Source organism: Bubalus kerabau, chromosome 6 (genome assembly GCF_029407905.1).
Source record: "Bubalus kerabau isolate K-KA32 ecotype Philippines breed swamp buffalo chromosome 6, PCC_UOA_SB_1v2, whole genome shotgun sequence".
In the NCBI taxonomy this organism is placed as follows: domain Eukaryota; kingdom Metazoa; phylum Chordata; class Mammalia; order Artiodactyla; family Bovidae; genus Bubalus; species Bubalus kerabau.
This window is the reverse complement of record NC_073629.1, coordinates 10,256,064-10,280,213: the sequence shown is the minus strand read 5'-3', so window position 1 is coordinate 10,280,213 and position 24,150 is coordinate 10,256,064. Positions and strand designations below refer to the sequence as shown.

Here is a 24,150-nt window from a genome sequence, read left to right as displayed (position 1 = left end):
ATGGAAGCCCTTGGGGCTCAAGGAATGTCTTGCTTATTGTTCCCAACGTAATAGTCTATGATTATACATCATTTGGGGTCTTCCCTTGTGGCTCAGTTGGTAAAGAATCCGCCTGCAATGAGGGAGACCTGGGTTCAATCTCTACGTTGGGAAGATCCCCTGGAGAAGGGAAAGGCTACCCACTCCAGTGTTCTGGCCTAGAGAATTCCATGGACTGTATAGTCCATGGGGTTCCAAAGAGTCAGACACGACTGAGCGACTTTCGCTTCACTTCATATATCATTTTACAGTTTATGAGACATGTAATTTGACCCCCACACCGTGAGGTAACGAGGAAATGCATCATTAGAAACTAAGGTTCAGAGACGTTTGCTCCAAGTAGATTTGGAGCCAGAACCCAAGTCTTCTGGCTCCAGAACTTTTAAATTATAGCAACTGCTTCCGTATATCCCGAGTTCATTCTCACCATCTCATGTTCTCAGGAGGTGCCTCTGTAGTCTCCTGTATAGAGGAGCACAGCTGAGACAGAGAAGATGGGGCGCAGAGCTTCCAGAGGCCAGTGTTAAGGCGACAGATTCTTGGGCAGTGGAGGTTTGGGCTACTGCTAGTGGTGACTGCCGCCTCCAACTGTGGGCCTGCTGTTGCCAGCCTTTGTATCTGCCTCCTCCAGCTGCTACACGCTGCTCCCAGCTATTGCGCTACCTCCCACCGCCAGGCAGCTTTGTTCTCCACAGTAGTGAGAGTCAGAAGCATATAAACAAATCTGCTACACTCCACCCCCAGGGCTGGCTGGGCCCCTGAGAAGCGGGCAGCGTAGAGTTCTGGAAATGATTTGTTGCTGCCCCACCTGAAACACCTAACTGTCTCCTCTAGAGGGTGCTGTTTCCCCAGAACAGTCCCAGCCAGATACCAGGGACAGTAGCTGAAGAATTCTGAAAACAAAAGCAGCCTCTCAGCTGTCAGACACAATCACCTTCTTTCTACTCCAAAAATTAAGCTGCTACTGCTAAGTCACTTCAGTCGTGTCCGACTCTGTGCGACCCCATAGACGGCAGCCCACCAGGCTCCCCCGTCCCTGGGATTCTCCAGGCAAGAACACTGGAGTGGGTTGCCATTTCCTTCTCCAATGCATGAAAGTGAAAATGAAGTAGCTCAGTCGTGTCTGACTCTTCGCGACCCCATGGACTGCAGCCTACCAGGCTCCTCCGCCATGGGATTTTCCAGGCAAGAATACTGGAGTGGGGTGTCATTGCCTTCTCCAAAATTAAGCTAATGAGTCCCTAAAACAAAGGCCAGTCACACCTACCGTGATGTCTGGCACGTTCCCTTAGCAAACACCTCTCCCTCCTGATTCACACCTGCAGATGGATCTAAGCTTTATTTCTTTATGTAAGAGCTCATGAGTCATTTATTCTCCAGAATGGATTTATCAGAGCCTTTCTTGAGTACCGGACTGCTCTGCAGTACGCACACTCCTCCTGTGATTAAAACTGATTCCTGCCTCCCCATTGCTCTGAGCACAACATTCAAGGCTCTTCATGATTTGGTCCCTGCCTCCTCCTTGGCTTTGGTCTGGCCACTTTTCTGCTCATATCCTAGACTCTAGCTCCATAAAGCCCCTCACGTCTACCTTTACCTCTGGATCTGATTTTGCTCCGCCCTGCTCCTTGCCCACCAGGATGATGACCTTCAGCTTATCTTTCAAAACTCACCCAAGTGTTAGTTTCCCCCTTGGAAGCCTGCCTGACAGTTGAAGAAACAGTTCATCTCCACCTCCCCGCCTCCAGAAGCAGTTTGTACACATTCCTATTTTCAAACATCATGGTGTTTTGCAATGGTTTGTTTACAATTGTTTGCCATCTGTGAGTTCTAAATTTAAGGCCACAGACTGTGCACATCACCTGTTTCACTAGTACTAAGTGCAGTTTGTTAAGAAAGTCTGAGTAAAAGGATGACTAGAACCCTGATTTGGACAAACAAAGGCCTGAGTCAGGGCTGCAGCCATGGTCTACCTCACAGGGGCCCAAGTTTACACGTGTGCAGATGTTTACGAATTCTTTTTTCAAAAGGTGGGAAAGAGCAAGCCCCAGGCACAGGTCCCAGCTCCCTCTGGGTCTGCAGTTCCCTTTCCAAGAGGATGAAGGAGGAGAACAAGCCTATACACAGCTGTGGGCATTGGGGAGGACTCTGCCAAATGGCATGACCAGAAAGGATGCTTCAGCCCCCTCCCTGAGGCAGTGGAGGAGGGGCAGTTAGATCTGTGTACCTGTCAGGCTGGGAGTGGGGTTGGCGGGGAAGCAGCCCTGAGCAAAGAGCTTTATCTGTCCTCTCTGTGGCAAGAGCAACCCAAATGAAGAAGCTTTGGGATACAAATCCTAAATGCATCCATTTCCACGTGTGAATGAATTCTCTTTCTTCAACTTCTGCCCCGCTTTCGTTTCCTAAATAGTTAACAGTGCCAGGACTTCCCTGGTGGTCCAGTGGTTAAGACTTCGTGCTCCAGTAAAGGAAACCCTCAGAAGGGGAGAAAATAATTGCAAATGAAACAACTGACAAAGGATTAATCTCGAAAATATACAAGCAGCTTATGTAGCCCAATACCAGGAAAACAACCCAATCAAAAAAATGGGTGGAAGATCTAAACAGACATTTCTCCAAAGTAGACATACAGATGGCCAACAAACACAGGAAAAGATGTTCAACATCACTCATTATTAGAGAAGTGCAAATAAAAACTACAATAAGGTATCACCTCATACCAATCAGAATGGCCATCATTTTAAAATCTACAAATGCTGGAGAGGATGTGGAGAAAAGGAAACCCTCTTGCACAGTTCGTGGGAATGTAAATTGATAGATATGGCTGCTATGGAGAACAACATGAGTCCTTAAAAAAAAAAAAAAACTAGGAATAGAACTACCATATAACCCATAAATCCCTCCACTGGCCATACATCCTGTGAAAATCGTAGCTGAAAGGGGCACATGTATCCCAGTGTTCGCTGCAGCACTTTTTTACAGTAGCTAGGACATGGAAACAGCCTAGATGTCCATCGACAGATGAATGAATACAGAAATTGTGGTACATATATACAATGGAATGTTACTCAGCTTTAAAAAAGTACACATTTGAGTCAGTCCTAATAGGTGGATGAACCTATAGCCTATTGTACAGACTGAAGTAAGTCAAAGACAAATACTGTATATTAAGCATATATATGGAATCTATAAAGATGGTACTGATGAACCTATTTGCAGGGCATCAGTGGAGATGCAGATATAGGGAACAGACTCGTGGACACAGTGTGAGAGAGAGGATGAGACGAATTGAGAGTAGCATGGAAACATACATTACCACATGTAAACTAGATAGCCAGTGAATTGGCTGTGTGACACAGGGAGCTCAACCCAGTGCTCCATGACAACGGAGGAGGGCTGGATGGGGAGGGAGCTGGCAGGGAGGTCCAAGAGGGAGAGGATGTATGTATACCTGTGGCTGACGCATGTTGATGTATGGCAGAAACCAGCACAATATTGTAAAGCAAACACCTTGCAATAAAAATTTTTTTAAAAAAGACTCTGTACTCCCAATGTAAGTGGCACAGGTTTGATCCCTGGTCAGGGAATTAAGATCCTGCATGCATGTTACAGCCAAAAAAAATTTTAAATAGTTAACAGTGCCATAATCTCCAAGTTAACTGCATTGAAAATGTTTCATAACATCTCAAACTCTGCTCCTTCCTCATCCCAATATTCATCAGGTGCCACATGCTGTGGATTTGTTACTATGTCTCTTCCTCCTCATTTCATTGTCTGAGTTCAGGTCCTTAATACCTTTTGGCTGAACCATCAACCTCCTACTCATCTCCTGTCTCTATTCTTTCTCTCCCCAAATCCTTCCCACACTGCTACCGGATCACTCTTCCTAAGCTACGCCTCTGATCACGAATCAGTGCACATGCATCCGGTACTTCACATAGCACTTCTACTCTCGTGGCATTCCTATGAGGTGTTAAGGTTACAATCCTTATTTTATGAATGAGGAAACTGAAGCCAAGGGAGATGATGTGATTGGTAAATCGAGGTCTTTGGCCTCCCAAACCTTTCTCCCTCCAAACTCCATTTGTCATTGTACTATAACTATCTCAGATCCTTCCCCAGCTCAATCCCTTCTACTCTTGGTTTAGGTTTTACAGATGATGTGTCCACTAGGTATCAAAGACAGGCTAAACTCAGTCTGGAGCATTCGCAGAGTCTGCTTCTGTACCTTCTTTCCAGCCTTATTTCCTGCCTCTTCTGTCCTTGGCAAACTTCAGACAAACCAGCAGTCCCCTGGTCCCTATTGCACAAACCCCAGTTTTCCTGCCTTCAAAGGATTGTTCATTCTCTTGTCTCTTCTTGGACTCCCTTTCTCCTTGTCTTTATATAGTCGAGATATCTTTCAGAGCCCATTTCAAATGATTCCTTTTCCATGAGGACTTCTCTGACCCCCACAGCCTTAAGCCTCTGGGGAAAAAAAAAAAAAAATATATATATATATATATATATATGTGTGTGTGTGTATATTTATATTCCATCTATATCTTCTATTGCACATCTACTTGGTATAATATGTATCTTCTACTACAAAGAAGCTTATTGAAATAAGGATTCAGGTATAGCATATTTCGATTAGCCTGACGTATGATTAACACAATGTATGACACACAGTAGGTACTCACGAAGTAGTTTCAGTCAGGTCAGTTGCTCAGTCTTGTCCGACTCTGCGACCCCATGAATCACAGCACACCAGGCCTCCCTGTCCATCACCAACTGCCGGAGTTCACTCAAACTCACGTCCATCGAGTCGGTGATGCCATCCAACCATCTCATCCTCTGTCATCCCCTTCTCCTCCTGTCCCCAATCCCTCCCAGCATCAGGGTCTTTTCCAATGAGTCAACTCTTCACATGAGGTGGCCAAAGTATTGGAGTTTCAGCTTCACCATCAGTCCCTCCAATGAACACCCAGGACTGATCTCCTTTAGGATGGACTGGTTGGGTCTCCTTGCAGTCCAAGGGACTCTCAAGAGTCTTCTCCAACACTACAGTTCAAAAGCATCAATTCTTCGGTGCTCAGCTTTCTTCACAGTCCAACTCTCACATCCATACATGACCACTGGAGAAACCATAGCCTTGACTAGACCGACCTTTGTTGGCAAAGTAATGTCTCTGCTTTTGAATATGCTATCCAGGTTGGTCATAACTTTCCTTCCAAGAAGTAAGTGTCTTTTAATTTCATGGCTGCAATCACCATCTGCAGTGATTTTGGAGGCCCCCAAAATAAAGTCTAACACTGTTTCCACTGTTTCCCCATCTATCTGCCATGAAGTGATGGGACTGGATGCCATGATCTTTGTTTTCTGAATGTTGAGCTTTAAGCCAACTTTTTCACTCTCCTCTTTCACTTTTATCAAGAGGCTTTTTAGTTCCTCTTCACTTTCTGCCATAAGGGTGGTGTCATCTGCATATCTGAGGTTATTGACATTTCTCCTGGCAATCTTGATTCCAGCTTGTGCTTCTTCCAACCCAGCATTTCTCATGATGTACTCTGCATAGAAGTTAAATAAGCAGGGTGACAATATACAGCCTTGATGTACTCCTGTTCCTATTTGGAACCAGTCTGTTGTTCCATGCCCAGTTCTAACTGTTGCTTCCTGACCTGCATATAGGTTTCTCAAGAGGTAGGTCAGATTGTCTGGTATTCCCATCTCTTGAAGAATTTTCCACAGTTTATTGTGATCCACACAGTCAAAGGCTTTGGCACAATCAATAAAGCAGAAATAGATGTTTTTCTGGAACTCTCTTGCTTTTTTGATGATCCAGCGGATGTTGGCAATTTGATCTCTGGTTCCTCTGCCTTTTCTAAAACCAGCTTGAACATCTGGAAGTTCACGGTTCACGTATTGCTGAAGCCTGACTTGGAGAATTTTGAGCATCACTTTACTAGCGTGTGAGATGAGTGTAATTGTGCGGTAGTTTGAGCATTCTTTGGCATTGCCTTTCTTTGGGATTGGAATGAAAACTGACCTTTTCCAGTCCTGTGGCCACTGCTGAGTTTTCCAAATTTGCTGGCATATTGAGTGCAACACTTTCACTGCATCATCTTTCAGGATTTGAAATAGCTCAACTGGAATTCCATCACCTCCACTAGCTTTGTTCGTAGTGATGCTTTCTTTTTTTTTTTTTTTTTACTGTATAAACTATTTATTAACACAAAGCCCACACATTATTTCTTCTTGGACACACCCACAGTGCGACCACGGCGGCCTGTGGTCTTGGTGTGCTGGCCTCGGACACGGAGTCCCCAGAAGTGGCGCAGCCCCCTGTGGGCCCGAATCTTCTTCAGGCGCTCCAGGTCTTCTCGGAGTTTGTTGTCTAGACCGTTGGCCAGGACCTGGCTGTATTTCCCGTCCTTCACATCCTTCTGTCTGTTTAGGAACCAGTCTGGGATCTTGTATTGGTGTGGATCCTGCATAATGGTGATCACACGTTCCACCTCATCCTCGGTGAGCTCCCCGGCCCTCTTGGTGAGGTCGATGTCTGCTTTCCTTAACACCACATGAGCATATCTTCGCCCCACACCCTTAATTGCAGTGATGGCAAAGGCAATTTTCCGCCGCCCATCGATGTTGGTGTTGAGTACTCGCAAGATGTGCTGGAACTTCTCAGGGATTACTAGAGACATGGCGGCGGCCCCAGCGGCGGCGTGTAGGCCTCCAGTGGAAGAGCCGTAGTGATGCTTTCTAAAGCCCACTTGACTTCACATTCCAGGATGTCTGGCTCTAGGTGAGTGATAAAACCATCATGTTATTTGGGTCATTAAGATTTTTTTGTACAGTTCTTCTGTGTATTCTTGCCACCTCTTCTTAATATCCTCTGCTTCTCTTAGGTCTATACCATTTCTGTCCTTTATCGAGCCCATCTTTGCATGAAATGTTCCCTTGGTATCTCTAATTTTCTTGAAGAGATCTCTAGTCTTTCCCATTCTGTTGTTTTCCTCTATTTCTTTGCATTAATCGCTGAGGAAGGCTTTCTTATCTCTCCTTGCTATTCTTTGGAACTCTGCATTCAGATGCTTCTATCTTTCCTTTTCTCCTTTGCTTTTCGTGTCTCTTCTTTTCACAGCTATTTGTAAGGCCTCCTCAGACAGCCATTTTGTTTTTTTGCATTTCTTTTCCATGGGGATGGTCTTGATCCCTGTTTCCTGTACAATGTCATGAGCCTCCATCCATAATTCATCAGGCACTCTGTCTATCAGATCTAGTCCCTTAAATCCATTTCTCACTTCCACTGTATAATCATAAGGGATTTGATTTAGGTCATATCTGAATGGTCTAGTGGTTTTCCCCATTTTCTTCAATTTCAGTCTGAATTTGGCAATAAGGAGTTCATGATCTGAGCCACAGTCAGCTCCTGGTCTTGTTTTTCCTGACTGTATAGAGTTTCTCCATCTTTGGCTGCAAAGAATATAATCAATCTGATTTCGGTGTTGACCATCTGGTGATGTCCATGTGGAGAGTCTTCTTTATCAAGAAGTAGTTTATGAGTAAATAAATGAGAAGGAGGGTACTCCCAAATCACTCCAGCCACAGGGGCCAATGTAAGCATACTGAGAATCCTCCTCCACGAGGACCGAGGGCATATGGAAGCTCTTGGTCTGAGGACAACAGATAGAACTTCACTCTGGTTCAGGGTCTCTCTCCCTCTGAGGCCTTCTCACTCCCCATTCTTGTTTGTATCTTCTTTTGATTATTTTTTTATGATGAGTTTTCTCTTCCCTGTATCCACTGAAATGCCAATAACTAATTATCAGCACTATTAGATATGCAAACAAACCAAACATCCTCATCTGTAATGATGCACCCACTGCATAGGCATATTTATGCATTCTCAGGTGTGTGTTCGTGCATTTATACAATGAACATTTACTAGGTGCCAGATTCTAAACAGGACACTGAAATTATGGAGGTAAGTTGGATATAGATTCTAGCCTTGAGCACCTTACAATCAAATAAGGGAGACAACCACAAAGCAGACAAAATGTGATAAGTGCCACGGGGTGGGGGGAAGATCCATGAAGTCCTGGGGGACTTTGCAAAGGGAAAGGTGACATCTAGCTCAAGACGATGGGGCTGGAAAGACAACCAATATGTATTGACGGAGCACCTATTAAGTGCTAGGCACTGGGCTAAGCTGTTGGGGATATTTTAATGTTATCTCATATAATTGCTATTATCCTCATTTTTTTTTACCAGGAAACATAATCAGTAAGTAACAAGAAGAGTTGAGGTTTTTCCTCCACACCTGTTTCAGCCAGGGGAGATTATGTTAGAGAAAGGTGGCACTGGGACTGAGCCTGAAGGCAAGATTTGGACCCTTAGAGACTGGAGTTTGGGGGTGGGGTCAAAGAGAAGGCCCCTCGGGGAAGAGAGCAGTAGGAACAAAAGGTATAGCGTTGAGGCGACCCAGGGCCAGCAGGGGAGAGGAGCCAGTCATTTTGGTAGAAGTGTTGAGTGCACATGAGACTTAATGGGACAAATGGGAAAACAACGATGGGCTCTGATCCCATAACACCCTCCTGCCTTGTGGTCAGCTTCATGGATTTAAAGGTTAGGCTGTTAGAATGAGGGGCATGAGCCACGTGGCCTGGGTATGGAGCCCAGCGCCTCCCACAGGGATCAGATTCAGGGACTTGGTCCCCTGCCTGTAGTGCACACCCATTCAGAGCCCCCAGGGGGAGTCTTCTCTTCTGACCACGGAGTACTTCCTCTTCCTGGCGGCTGGTTCAGGGAAAGAGAAGGAGAGAGAATGAGGGCAACTATCATTTCTTGAATGCCTAGTTTAGACCAGCACATCACATTTCACCTTCGCAGCAACTCAGGAACAGAGTTTTGTTTTGTTTCTTTTTTTTTTTTAAGATTTTTTTTTTTTTTTGATGCAGACTATTTTTAAAGTCTTTATTAAATTTGTTACAATATTGCTTCTGTTTTATGTCTTGGTTTTTTGGCCACAAGGCATGTGGAATCTAAACTCCCCAACCAGGGATCAAACACACACCCCCTGTGTTGGAAGGCGAAATCTTAACCACTGGACCGCCCAGGATGTCCCGGGCAGAATTTCCATTCTTCAGTTCCTTATGGAACTGGGATGCAAGGAGCCCAGGTGACCCAATATATAAGTAGCAGAGCTGAGATTAGTATCTAGTTCTGGCTGCATTACAAAGTTCTCTCCACTATAGCTTCAGGTTAACATTACAGTGACCTTGCCTTTGCTGAGCAGATTTCACACTCAACAACCAGAGAAGATGGACACCTGGAGCAGGATGGGGGCTCGCAAGAGCCAGGTGTGAAGAATGTGCAGCAATCACCCAGGGTGCGTCTGAGGGTTGGTGGTCATACTCTCTGTTGTGTGACTGCTCCGTCCTAGTGTTCCTTCTAGGTCTGCATGACAGGTCTTTATCCTCCCCATTCCTTCCCTTGGACTCTGCTCCCAACTCTCTTCTCATCTCTTCTATCACCTGCACTGCCCTGCTCATATTTCATACTGGCTGTTTTACCAAAATGTATCTCCCCTTGTCTATCCTTCTTTTCACCTTCCTTTTTGTCTTTTCACTCCCCCTACATCTGTCTGGCCCATCCCTTTTTCTCCTCCAAGTTTCTTCTGCCTTCTGTCTTGCATCCTGGACATGTGATTTTGGAAGAGGGTGATATGGAGGAATACTGTGTGTGTGTGTATGTGTGTGTGTGTGTGTGTGTGTGTGTGTGAGAAAGAGAGAGTCACTCAGTCGTGTCCCACTCTTTGCCACCCCATGGACTATAGCCCACCAGGCTCTTCTGTCCATGGGATTCTCCAGGCAAGAATACTGGAGTGGTTAGCCATTCCCTTCTCCAGGGGATCTTCCCGACCCAGGGATCAAACCCAGGTCTCCTGCATTGCAAGTGGATTCTTTACTGTCTGAGCCACCAGGGAAGCCCGAAGGAATACTGTGCTGTCCATCAAATCACACCTCTGACCTCCAAAATCTGTGTCACTGTATCCCCACCCACATCCCAAAGCCAAGGTGCCCATGTTAGTAGAGGCATTCTAAGCCCCACAACCTCCCATTCACCCTGTTTCCTCCCTCCAGAGATGGCTTCTTGATGCAGGGATTTGAAAATGGGGTCAGAAAGGGAGGCAGTTTCTAGGAAGATAGGAAGAGTTCCCACTATCCAATTATTCTAGGTTTGAAGGGACAGGAGTACCTGAACCAATCACAGTGGGGTATAGATAAATGAATGGGTGGCTAGAAACAGGAAGTCGTAGTGCCAGCTCACTCTCTGTCCCAACAACAGCCCATCATGCTCGGGTGCTGTGTGCTGGGAGAGCCCTGTGCACAAACAGTGGGGTTGTGAGCATGATCGGAGGCTGGGTGGGTCTCCAAGCCCATACACATCTTAGACAGCTGAGTTAGGTGTGTGTCTGAGCCTAGCGTCCTAGAGACGGAGCCAGGGTATCAGGAACTCATAGGTAGGCAGTGGGCTGGACTGGGAACAAGAGCTTTCGGTACCTGCCTCAACTCTGCCTCTGACTAACAGTGATCTTGGGTAAGTATTTAAACTTCTTTGGCCATTATTTCCTTAACTGTGGAAAAAAGGGCATCATATTAGCTCCATACTTCTCAAACTAGGATGCCAAGAGGTGCTCAAAGCCACAGGATTAAATTTAACATACCTTCCTAAGATATCAATTTCACTCAAGGATTCTGAGGGGAAATCTTATTTTACTATTAAACATAGTTAATATTACACAGTTAAGTGTTAGTCGCTCAGTCGTGTCCAACTCTTTATGACCCATAGACTGTAGCCTGCCAGCCTCCTCTGTCCATGGGATTCTCCAGGCAAGAATACTGGAGAAGGTCCCTACTCCAGGGGATTTTCCCAACCCAGGGATCAAACCCAGGTCTCCTGCATTACAGGCAGAGTCTTTACTGTCTGAGCCACCAGGGAAGCCCCAATATTTAACAAACGATGTAAAACAGAGTACAGTGAAAATTTTATGTAATTTAAAAGACAAAACAGATTTCAAGGATATCCAGGGTGTGGGAGCTTATGACCCACACCTATATCTTCTGGGATAAAATTCCTTCTGCCTTTTAGAACCTGTTGCTGGGTCAATTTGGGATGCACTGTGCTTGAGAGTTATCAAGATCACTTCCTGCTTTAAAGTCCATGTCTAGCCTGAACCCCTCCCTGTGCAGATGGGTCCCATCCCTCCCACTGGCCTTGGTGGAGACAGGAGACTACTACTTAGCTTCCTCTCACCAACCATATTATCTCTGTTTTGGATACCAGCTCCAACTTGAATAGCGACCTTGGAGGCCCTCAGGAGGAGATCAGCTGCACAGTGGGGACTGAAAAGAAGCATTTCTAGGCTTCCAAGTGTTCTAAATGCGAGCGAGGGGAAGAGAGGAGAAAGGAGACGGTGTCAAGGAAGGCCTGGAAGAAAAGCACTCTGGGGTTATGTAAGCCCTCAAGGTTGGGAGAGGAATGGAGCTGGGTTTGGGGTTCTTTTGAAAGTTGATGTCTTTGTTCATTAATCTTCCTCCTGTCCTGCCCCAAAGAAAATAAACAAATAGAAACTGAGCCAGATGCACACAAATCTTGAGGTGGGGAAAAAAAGGGCCGTGTGTGTGTCCAGGGCCTGCCTTGCCAGCTGAGTCACTGCAGGCTCTGCCTCCCACCCTCCTGTCTCCTTCCCCTTCCCTCCCATCCTCTAGCCTCGGCCTGACACAAGGCCCTGGCCCAAGGAAGAATAGGCTTTTCTTCCCTTGTGTCAACGTTTGGAAAGTTCTCATAGCCTGATCAAAAGAAAGGATAAAAGCCTTCAAAGCATTTCCTGGGAGCCTGTGACCTCCATCTGGCCCTTCTGACCCTCTTGTGCTTTCCGGTCAGAAGAGGGAGGAACACAGAGATGGAGCCTTGTCAGATGTTCTCCTCTGTCCAGACGCCGCCCCAGTCAGTGTGGGCTGATTAGGACCACAGCCTCTTCCTCCACCCCAATTCCCTGGCAGTGACTCCTGTCCCATATGAGAAGGGAACAGCATTCCTGCAAAGAACTACCGGGGCGGGGAGAGGGGGATGGTTCCTCGGGGACCTCCTTCCCCCAGCTGGAGAGGGAGATGACTTCCTGGCACGTGCAGCCGGTGACGACTGCCTCTTTGATGCACCTGCCTCCCCTTGCCCCCGGCGTGTGCTCCCTCTTTGAGTCACCACCTGGCCACAGTGTCTGCCCCTACCCATTGTGTGGGGCCATAGGGCTGCACATCCTGGTCCTGTGTGAGGAGCTTGGCACCATCCAGAGTTCAGCTGAGGACAAAGGATGCACCAGTGCCTCCTCAGCCCCAGCTCCAGCCATCTGGGGAGCCTCCCGGCCTGGCCCCGTCTGGGTCCTCACCTCAGAAGAACGTCTCAGAGATATTAACCCACCCCTCCTCACCTCGACTGAAGAACCAGAAAAATCAGGCGCTAAGACACAGCTGAGGCGCTGAGAAGCAATGGCATTAATACAAATAACATCCGTTGTCATTGTTATTCTATTGTCATTGGTAAGACCTGAGACACCGAAGAGGTCCCCAAGGACACTGGGGGAGGTTTCAGAGGAGCTGGGCCGGCGATGACCAAGGGCTTGGTTCAAGACCTCGTGTTCATGTGTCAGCTGCCCTGACTCTTTAATCAGGCACCACCTGGCCTGGGTTCCTGAGATTCTCCATAGAACCCAACTGATTCCCAATGATACTAGTTGAGAGGATCACCCTAGTTTGGAAGTTAGAAGTATTCTTCCAGACAGAGCCCCGCTGGGAGAGTTCACCCCCATGCCCAGCTGCATTTAGCATAGAGGGTGCTGCAGATGGCTGGAGGGGAGCAGAAGAGATGAGAGCACTCCGCAAATTCAAGCTTCACCAGGTTACCTGCCCCCAACACCCCGCCCCCCGTTCTGTGCTGAAGCTCACCTTCCCACCACCAGGGGGCAGGGCACCCCAGCCCCAGGAGACTGCCTGTGCCCAGGGCAGCTGGGCTACACCTGCTCTAGCCGCCCTAGCTCCACCCCAGCCCCCTCCTTTTACTATTAGGTTAAAGCATACAAAATTACCCATTTTTTAAAATGTCAGCAATCTCAAGTGGTCCAATCTATTAATATTTAATAACAATAAAAACAAGAGCACCAGTCTCCTTCAAACTACCAGGGTCTGCGTTCTGCAAAGCACGTTAGAAACAATTTCACTTGATCCTCACAGCCAGCTGGGTGGCAGCTAGAGCTCCAAGAAGCTCTCTCCAAGGTCACAGCTTAACTTCCAGTCATCAAATCCAAGGGCATTTTGTCAGCCCTTGACCCCAGCAGTCTCTCTGCATCATGTGAGACTGATGACCAGTCTGTCTGTTCTGGACACTCTCTCCTTTGACTGTCCTTTGACTCTTAACTGCAATGTGATGGGGATCCACTGATCTGGAGACTTTGACTAGCTCTTAGCAGCTCTGCCACGTCTAGGCTTTGGGATTTGGGGAAAATCACTTAAACTCTTTGAGTTTCCTTTTCCTTTATTTGCAAAAAAAAAGGGGGGGGTCTAATGATGCCTACCTCCCCAGGGTGTTGGGAGAGTTAGATAAGCACACAGATGTACCAAGAGCACTGGGTGGGCCAGTACAGCCTGTGTGGAGGGTCTCACCATCACTCTCTGAGGTGCTCCTCCAGGCTCTCTCCTCCCTCTCTTTTCTTTTTTTTTTTTTTTTTAATTTTTTGGCCGCACAGTACGGCTGTGGCATCTTAGTTCCACGACCAGGGATTGAACCTGCATACCCTGTATTGGAAGCGCAGAGTCTTAACCACTGGACCACCAGGGAAATCCCATCTCCCTGTCCCTTTACATTTGGCCCATCTCTCTTGCTGTGGCCTCTTGCTGACCCTGAATTACTGATGTTTCTCAGGGATCCTCCTTGGCTCTCATCTCTAACCACTCTGCTCTCACTTCCTCTGCTGTTTCAGCCACTCCCACAGATCTCCCCTCACCTCTGCCTTCTAAGTCCAACCCTTACAGGCTCCCTCTAACTGAAGGTAATAGTTTTACCATGTTCAGACTCACTCGCTATTCTCAAAAGGGAGTCTCTTCTGTGCTTCCCCTCTTGTTAGCAGAATCACCACCCATTCAGTGCTCAAGCTGCAACCTTAGAGTCACCCTCCGTTTCTCTCTTGCCCCCCATCCAGTGGCTCACTAGGTCTTATCAATCTGCCTTTGTGGGCTTCTCTCCGTCTTCTTTGAGGCTGCCCAAGTTCTCTTTCACCTGAAACACTGCAATGATCTTCTGTCTCCCCACCCCCCAGCCTCGCCTCCCTCACCTCCACCTCCTCAGCCGCAGCAGCGCCTTTCAACAATACAGTTACATCCCATCGCTCTGGCTTTCCATCCTCAAAGAGTTCCACAGTTTCTGCAATAAAACCCACACATCTAGACATAGCATTCTGAATCCTTCCCCATCTGATGCCACCCTGATTTTCACAGCCTCTCCCTCTGGTTCTTTTCCCCTTCAGACCTCATATTCTAGCCATACAGAACTGCCAATGGCTCTTCAAATGCAGCCTGCACCCCCACTTGCATGGCCCCCAAGCTTTTATCAAGCAGGCCCCTCCACCTAGAATGCCCACTAGATGCCCTCTACATTCCTGGGACGTTTTACCACGTCACCAGTTCAGTACTCCTCTGTTCTTCAGAGATGATGAGCTCTTTGAAGGCAGAGGCTATATCTTAGTTCTCTTTTAAGCAGGTGCCTTTGAACTTAACCTAATTGATTAGTATAGGGAAAGGACTTAGACATGAAGTCCTGGTGTGACTCCTGGCTGGGGATGCCAACCATGCTGCAGGTGGGCCATCACTTACTCCACCTCCCGCCCTTCAAAGATATCACCAGTTCATCACAGTCCATTTTTTTTTTTCTCACTGAGCCTCAGAATCTTTCTCAACATGGTGATACAGAGAGCCATTTTCCAATGCAGTTAGCCTTACAAAGGAAACCTGTTTGTTATCTTGGCAGGTCTGAGTCACAGCCAGAGGTCCCTATCTATTCTTCTTTTCCACTATTGGCCATCCTGGTCTGTGCCATTTACCAGGCATAGGAACTCCAATCAATCTCTTCATCTCTCTAGGGCTCTATTTCCTCACCTAAGGAGGCAATAAAACCTTCCATTGTGTGTTTGGGATTACAGGAGTTAAAGTTTCTGAAATCTCTATGGCTCTTATGTAAATATAAGGTATTATTATTAGCCTACTTTGCAGATGAAAGAAAAATATCTACCAAATTAGAGAAACTAAGGATCAGAGAGGTAAAGTAACTTGCTAACGTTTATATAATGGCAAAGCTGGACCCTCTGTTCTCCAAGCCCAGTGGATCTTTACTCATGGTGCCTCTCCACACCCCCTTGGGCTTGATGGTGCTCCAGCTCCCCCTATCTTATTTGTCCTTTCTCCAGGGTAACAGTGCTTCATGGAGTAGGACTTCCTATAGCCCTGGAATTGGAGGAGGCTTTCCGCCCACCTCCTTCATCCTGCTGCTGCTGCTGCTGTTAAGTCACTTAAGTCATGTGCGACTCTGTGCGACCCCATAGACGGCAGCCCACCAGGATCCCCCATCCTTGGGATTCTCCAAGCAAGAACACTGGAGTGGGTTGCCATTTCCTTTTCCAATGAGTGAAAGTGAAAAGTGAAAGTGAAGTCACTCAGTCATGTCAGACTCTTCGCAACCCCATAGACTGTAGCCTACCAGGCTCCTCCATCCATGGGATTCTCCAGGCAAGAGTACTGGAGTGGGTTGCCATTGCTTCTCCTTCATCCTACTTCCCTATAATTCCCAAGGCAAAGCTCCCTCCAAACCCATTCACCCTGCCAAACGGTAGGAAAGGTGTTCAGTGAGGGATGCCCAATAGAATCCAGTTCCTCCATCATGCTCTGCAGCCCCTTTGCCCTCCTCCCCCAAACCCCGCACCTTGATAGCTCCAGGCAGCTAGCAGGCTGTTTAAAGCCCAGGATGAGAGGTAAAGCACAGAGATGTTTCGAAATGCATCTCTGAAGAGAGCACACTGGATTTCAGTTAAGTTCCTTATGTCTTCACCTGAAATTTCTACCCTCTCACAGGGGCAACTGAAGTACCAGGCTCTACCAAAATCTATAAGGACTACAAAGTGTGGCCAGGGGGAACTTGATAGGAACTGATAATTCCTGGTGTGCAGGCTACAGATGAGCAGGAAGTTGTCAAGAAGGGTGTGCAGATCCTTGTGATTGGCCAGGGGGTGACTGAGGCCGGGAGGGTACCCCCATTAGCTGTGGAGTACCTCAGGAAACAAGGCACTGATGTGCGGGTCCAAAGGACGCTAATGCCTTGCTTACCCAAGGAGTCGGGGCAGAAGTGGTCTCCATTCCCCCTGCTGATGGAGCCTTAAAAGAATAAATCACTAAGCAATGATCAAACAAATTTTGTTTAAAACTTTTTACAGAGCCCAGGATGCCAGGCCCAAGGAGATAAGGTTTCTGGGGTGGAGGCCAGGGAGCCCCTGAGCTGTCACCAGGTCTGCCACCAGAACCTGGGAGACCAGAGGAGGCCAGGTTAATGGGACTGGCTCCTTAGGGTCCTGGGACCAGTGCGACTTCCCACCTGAGAGAAAACAGGGAGGCTGACTACCTCCTGGCTGAGGGTCCCCTTCTCTATCCCCTTTCTTGTCTGGGACCTTAGACATTGTGTGGCTAGCCGGTGGAGGCTCCAAGAGGCAATGTAGGCAGCGGAGGAGGCATGAGCGTTACCCCCAGTGTAGAAGCACCTTCAGGAGAAGCTGCCAGAGGGGGCCTTTTATCTGTTCCACTTCTTCCAGGAAGGATCATGCTCCCCTTCCCAATCAGGAGGATCATTTCTTTTATTTTAAACTATTTATTTATTTGGAAGCTCTAGGTCTTAGCTGCAGCATGAGGGATCTAGTCCCAGACAAAGGATGGAACCCGGGCCTCCCTGCACTGGGAACATGGAGTCTGAGCCACTAGATCATCAAGAAAACCCCAGGAGAATCATTTCTGAACAGCTTCCTGACCAGTGCAGTGTTCATCTTGGTAACCTCCTCAGTGCCTAGTACAGAGCTTTGGCTAAGTAGTTCTTGGCTTTAAAAGAACCCATAGGATTGACATTGTACATCTCTTTTCCCTCCCTCAGGCCCCCTTTCTGGCGAGTGACCTGCTTCATCCTTGGGAAGCCCTTCCTCCGAGTTTCCCATGACAGTGTCAGCCTTTGAACAGCGGAGGGCGCTGACTCGGTCTCCCCGTCAGCCTTTACTCCAGGCTGAAGACCTGTCTTCTCTCTGGTTTCCCTCCATGCTCACTCCGCACTGCCCTCAGCCCACCTCCGCCAACACTCTCACGTCTCTATATCCTGAGGGGGCAGTGTGGCAGCCAAGGTCCACAGTGGGTACACAGGGAGCCTCAATGCCAGAAATCCAGAGTCTTCAGCAGAAAGCAGATCTTTCTTTCATGGCGAGAAAGGAGACAGGCAGAAAACTCCAGACCTGGACCCCAGACTGAGCCCAAGTCAGACAACTGGGGCCCAGAGCTTCTCCGGGGACCAACCAGGTCCTCTTGGGGAGCCCAGTGCTTCCCTGTACCCACGTGACCAAAGACAAGAGGACTGAGCTTGAGAAAAAGAAAAGTAGGAAAAGGAAGATGCAGTAGAAGTGGAGGGACCCCAGCTCAAAAGCTCCTAGGGTTACAGGCAGCAGAGTGTGTAATAAGCTGCCCTCTGCTGCCCTCTCCAGCATCAGTGTTCTTGGCCCTCCACATGCCCCTCACACACGGCCTCTGATCTCCAGCCACACTAAGCTGCTCCCAGCGCCTGAATGGGCCATGCTTTCTCTCACCAACAGTTCTCGGCAAACAGCAGGGCCTCTTCCGTGAAGCTCCCTTCCTCTCCCCACTCTCCTAGGTCGATCTCTACCCCTCCTTCAAGCCTCAGTGTGGATGTCAGTTTCTCTGGGAAGCCCTTCTGGATGCCCACAGCCTCGTTGTGAGTTGCTGCCCCTCATCCGTGTCCCCATATGCCATGGACTTCCCTGCCTCAGTCCTTACAATGAGCCAGGCCATGTGCTGAGTGTTCGCACACTGCATCATCCTATATCCTCCCTGGGACCTGGGTGATGCCATTGCCCTCATATGAATGTGGGGAACCAGACTCGCCCAGGAGGACCACTAGTGAGGAGGAGGTGACTGCAAGGTGAACCCAGGCCCACTGAAACCGAGATCTGTGCTTTTCCTTTGACCGCTCTACCATCATGGGGTGTTGGCGCTGGGAGGCCCCCATGGTCATCTTGTCCAATCACCTCATCCCATCGAAGAGAAAGCCAAGTCCCAGAAAAGCTGAGTAACTTTCCCACAGTCACAGAGCTGGCTTGTAGCACCAGAATCAGAGAATGACCCTGGCTTTCTTCTTCATCCCAGCCTCTCTCTTCCTACAAGATCTTTTCTTGATCCCCGAGTGCTGAAGGGCCAACCTGGGAGCATTAGCCACTGAGGTTTCCCCTCCAACCACAGCCCCAGTCCCGGGTGTGCAATGTGCCCCGCCCATCAGCAGGCCTCAGGAATCTAACCCAAACCCTAACCCGCCCTCCCACAACAGCAGCTGGCCCAGAGATAGACCCAGAAGAGCTGGAAGAAACAGCAGATAGGGGGCCCATTAGGAGAAGGCAGATCCAATGACACTCTCTGTGGGGTTTGTGAAGCTGATCAAGAGAGTTTCTCTGAGACAGCTGGAAATCACACAGCCCACAGGGGCTCTGAGCCCCTTTGGAACTGTCTCCTAGATGCCCCCCACCCCACCACCTCTGTTCAATAGGAGACTTAACCAGGCCTCTCTTTCTCAAGGGGAGTGGGTCGTCCACCTCTCTCCATCCTTCCCCTTTGCCTGGTAATCCCTTACCCAGGAAATACTTCCCGTTAAGTCAAAATTGACCTGTTGCTGCCTAAGCAATTTCCTCTTATTTTCACCCTCGATGGAGATGGAACCCCATAGGTGCCCTGAGCTTCTGATGTGTATTCAGGAAACTGACCCACCTTCCCTGACGGTGTCCTCGCCACTCCCTTTCCTTCTCAGGTCTCAGGCATACAGAACAATCCTGACCCTCAGACAGAAACCTAGAGAAGGTCTACTGTCACCCTGGGAGGGAACTGCTCCGTCGTTCCCCAGCTGTCAACTTATTCCTCATCCACATTCCTTGTCCAATCACCTCATCCCATCGAAGAGAAAGCCAAGTCCCAGAAAAGCTGAGTAACTTTCCCACAGTCACAGAGCTGGCTTGTAGCACCAGAATCAGAGAATGACCCTGGCTTTCTTCTTCATCCCAGCCTCTCTCTTCCTACAAGATCTTTTCTTGTAGAAAAGAAGTTTGGGGGCAGAGTGGCACAAAGATACTGACTAGATGCAGAACTAGATTCAGAGGTGGCTTCCCCGTATCCCTCCTCTGAGACAGAGTGCTGCTGGACAGGCTGAAGATTTTGGCCAGGCCCCCTTCTCCAACGGGGAGCATTTGAAGGGGCACTTGGAGACGGAAGAACCAGAGAATAAAGACTGGGGCAGAGTGTTCATACATGGAGGAAGACAGATGAATCATGCAGCTTAAGCTGAATCTGGTAGCGAGCCGGGGAGCATCCAAGATGAGCAGTGGGGTAAGGAATAGAAGGGTCCTCCTACTGGTAAAGATTTTGCCAGCAATGCAGGAGACCTGGGTTTGATCCCAGGTCTGAGCCACCAGGGAAGCCCATGAACACTGGAGTGGGTAGACAATCCCTTCTCCAGGGGATTTTCCTGACCCAGGAATCAAACTGGGGTCTCCTGCATTGCAGGCAGATTCTTTACCAGCTGAGCTACCAGGAAAGCCCATAGATCCTTATACAGACATAGGATATTAACAGGGAAGGTCAGAGTCAAGTGTCATGGACTTAAAATCAATACAGATCTCAATCCCTAAACCCTAGCCCAGAAGGCCATGTGGCTTCTCTCTCCAGTGATCCAGTCAGCAGCAGGGGTGGGGCTCATGGGAAGGCAGGAAATGAAAGGAGGTAGACTCACCCTGCCCAGAGGCGGTCAGAGGTCAAGGTGACCTTTCAAAGTTCCTTCTAGACTGAGAATCCCATTTAAGCTTCTTGTACCTGTTTTTTACCCCCTCTACCACCCATCCCAATATGCCCTGACTCTTCCCAACAAAGATGGGCAAAAGATAGCTCTGATAAAATTCCACATGGACTAGGTCATCCGAGGAGGTCAAGAGGCAGACAGTGCACGTGTGTGTACTCAGCCCTTTCAGTCGTGTCCGACTCTTTGCGACCCTATGGACTGTAGCCTGCCAGACTCCTCTGTCCATGGGATTTTCCCAGCAAGAATACTGGAGTGGGTTGCCATGCCCTCCTCCAGGGAATCTTCCTGCCCCTGGGATCGAACCTGAGTCTCCTGGGTCTCCTGCATTGCAGGTGGGATTCTTTACCACCAAGCCAACCAGGAAGCCCCTAGGCAGACAGTGACCAACACTGCTCCCTCCACAAAAAAAAAAAAAAAAACCAGAAAAACACCAAGCAGCATTCCAGAATAGAGTCCAGTCTTGCCACCTGGACATATCATGTCAGCTGGTCAGAGCCTTCCCGTAAAATGGGGACATAATAACGCTCCCGTCTACCTCACAGGGTTGTAAGAGGCTGTGACCAGGAGTGCACTGGGTGGGTGCAGAGGTGGTCGCCCTGGGTCTGGGCTGGGGCGGCTTGGGGTTCATCTTCCCCACACTGCTCCATTCAGTGTCTGGCTAAGCCCTGGGGCCGGGGGTCCTGGGCCCACCAAACCTCTCTGTGGGCGGTGAGACGCCGGGGGAGCCTGTTCGGAGGTCAGCGGAGGCGGTGTCTGTGGTTAACAGGTAAGCAGGAGCGGTCTGGAGCAGTGGGACATTTCCCGCCTCAGGGCTACATTCTTGAAGTCACAAGTGCAAACTTGTTATAACCTGTGTTGGAGCAGCAGGGGGCAGCGAGGGCATGGTGGGGGGCGGGGGGACCGGCGCTGAGCTGCCCGAGGCTGGTGAAAGGGGCGCAGAGCGGGTGGAGGGCGGGTGTGCAGGTGCATATATGCAAGTGGGGGGTGGGTCGGTGCGCCTGAGTCCGCCTGCTGGGTCCAGGCGCCTCCTCCGCTCAGATGTGCGGACGAGAGCGTGTGTGGGGCCGCATACAAGACCGTGCGCCTGTGTGTCTCTGCATATATGAGGCTCGTGGTGGGAGGGCGAGGAAAGGCGGGCAGCCACCAGCCGCGGTGGCTGGGCATGTGGAACCAAGGAGTGGGCAGGCTGCGTGCCCCTTCCCCTGGGCCGGCCTCATGGAACCTGAATTCCAAGTCCGTCCACAGACTGCCCGGCCCCGCCCCCCTGGGAGCCGGGGCCACTCCCTGCCGGGTGCCCATCTCCCCAGCCTGTCCAGGGAATGGGGAGGGGGGGTTGCCTCCTGCCCATCCCCCCTGGCCTTGGGCTCATTCCCCCACGCTCACTGGGCCCTCTGGACACTGGGGTGGGTGGGGGTGGGGGTGGGGGGAGGCTCTGAAAGCAGGTGACTGTTTGGGGGAACTCGGGGACAGAGCCCCCATTGTGCCCGCCCCGGAGCCGCCTCAATGGAGCTCCCGGGCACAAAGGGGCTTTGACAATGGGCAGGACATTAGTATGCAGGGCCAGCCCCTCGGCCCTCTCCCTGTCCCACAGCCCAGGGGAGGGGGGGGGGGGCGCTGCTGCCAGCCTCGTGGGTGGAGGCAGGGGATGGGGCAGGGCTGAGGCTGTAGAGATCTTAGCCCCCAAAGGCTCCCCTGGGGGCACTGCCCAGGAAACAGGGGAAGGAGACTAGACCAGGGCCCCCAAACCTGCCACTTGTCAGGGCTCTCCAAGTGGAAAAAGCCAGGGGGACTGGGAGGAGGAGGGGCAGTGCTGTGGGAAACCAGGATCCTTCCTCCCAGGCTGGACTCTTGAAGAAGCACGTGGGCAGTCTGAGTCCACCCACTTTTTGGCCTCAGTCTTCCCATCTATTCAAGGGAACTGTGTGGGTGGGAGAGGCAAAACCAAGCAACAGGCAGGAAGGTCTCAAACCTCAGCCTGCCATGTGTCAGAGTCGCCAGGCTGCATGTGGGTCCTGACCGTCCAGAATCCTTCTGCTCAGGGTGTGTGCCTGGAGTTCGGGGTGTTTAGGCTTCAGACAAGGTAGTGCCTGCGGCTCAGCCCAGGGGGATTTGGCTGATAGAGGAAGAGCCTGAACTAGCTCCCCTCCACCCCTGCCCCCACCACCACATGTTTGTCTGTCTCCCGCATCTGCCTCATCCCCTTCCCCAGGCTGTGGGAAGAGGCTTCTCCTCCTGGCCAGGGACACCCCCCGCCCTATCCCTCCTCCACCTCGACTAGCACCTTTGCACCACCCCTGCCTTCCCAAGGTGCGAGCACTGCCTGTTGGCACCACAGGACAAAGGGCAGGGTTGGAGCAACGCGGAAAGGCACCCCAGGGCTGGGAGACTGAAAGGGAGTGATGCTCGAGAAAGGGCTGCAGGCAGACAGCAGGAAAAGGGACACCCCGGAGAAGCAGTGTTGCTGATTAGACTTCCTCTGCCCTGGGTCAGGAACCCACGGGAGAGAGGGTTGGGGCCACTTTACAGAGGTGCTCCCTGCAAGGCACAATGGAAAACCTGGGCTGAGAAATGTCTTCTTCTGGCTTGCTTTCTCCTTTTGCAGTTGCTGTTGATGTCAGGAGGTCCTCCCTGCTACCCGCCTTCCTGCTCTGCCTTTAGCCATGGATGGCACACTTGGGATTGCTGGGGGAAAGGTAAGGTCTGCTCCCCTCTCTGAGCATCTTGAGTTTTTTCCCTCCACTGAAACAGTCTGATGGGGAGAGTGCAGAACTAAGAATTAGGACTCCTGGGTTCAGGCCCAACAACCCTGTTAACTTTTTCTGGGACCTCGCGCAAATCACTTTTTCTGTCTGGTTCAAGAAGCCCACATCTGCAACATGGGAAAGGTCAATTCTGCATCACCCTGCCTTCTGGGACCATGGGCAGTGGATTCAGGGACAAGGCTCTGGGATTTACGAAGAGCTCATATTATTCAGGATTATGTTAGGCCCTTTTCTAGCCTTACATCATCTAATTCTCAACAATTCTAAAAACTAGACACTATTTAAAAGTTCCATTTTGTAGACGAGACAACTGAAGCCCAGAGATGTTAATAATTTGCCCAGGCTTGTACAACTAGCAAGTGGAGAACTGAGATTCAAGCTCAAGCAGGTAGTCTGTCTCCAGAGCCCACATGATGAATCACTGCCCCATACTGCCTCCCTAGTGAAAATATTCAGAAGACCATGGGCAGCTGAGAGAAATCAGCCAGGATATTCAGATCACTGAGGGCTTTTCCAAACCTATCTTCATAATAACGCTAATATGTCATTTGCTTTTTTTTTTTTTTCACTTTCATTTTCTCATGGGTGTTCAGTAGAATTTTCCAGAATCAATGTGATATTGTAACCTATTGAATGCAGAAGCAGATATGAGATACCAACTGTCTTCTGTTAAGCCAGATATATCACACAGATTTGAGACAGTGAGACAGTGCCACTTACTAAATTTTGTTTGTTTTTAAATATAGCTATTTTTCATTAAAAATATGTCATTAAAGTTGACATCTAAAATAGGTTGATTGTTATTTTTGAATAAAGTGATATATATTTTAAGTTTGCTCTTTCTAACCTATCAGCAGATGTAATCTGCATGAACAAAACTCAATAAATTTTAAGATGTGAAGGGAGTCCCGAAATCAACAAGTGTGAGAGCCACCGCCCTAGACTCAGACATCCTTACCTTCTCCTCTTGCTGTTGCCTGTGACTTTTTTTTTAAGCAGACCAACCAGGGAGATTTGGACGTGGGGAAAAGGTCTTGGGGTTGAAACTAGGATGAGGGCTGAAGTTGAGTATATAATGCTAAAAAGTTAGGCCTAACCCCACTTGAGAACTATCTCCACATGTCTCCTAGCCTGCAAGCTCCTGCCCAGAGGTATGCTC

At 49.3% G+C, this 24,150-nt stretch overlaps 2 protein-coding genes and 1 pseudogene across 2 annotated transcripts in view; 1 reads left to right on the top strand and 2 right to left on the bottom strand.

The window, feature by feature from the left end:
- Nucleotides 1-24,150, bottom strand: part of KCNJ10 (potassium inwardly rectifying channel subfamily J member 10) — a 33,686-nt gene that overhangs the window by 4,437 nt on the left and 5,099 nt on the right. The window lies entirely within an intron of this gene.
- LOC129654571 (40S ribosomal protein S18-like) lies at nt 6,210-6,791 on the bottom strand. Its single transcript, XM_055583879.1, has one exon. The coding sequence runs from the start codon at nt 6,723-6,725 to the stop codon at nt 6,267-6,269; it is 459 nt and encodes a 152-aa protein (XP_055439854.1). The 5' UTR covers nt 6,726-6,791; the 3' UTR covers nt 6,210-6,266.
- On the top strand, nt 16,167-16,504 carry LOC129655865 (mth938 domain-containing protein-like; annotated as a pseudogene).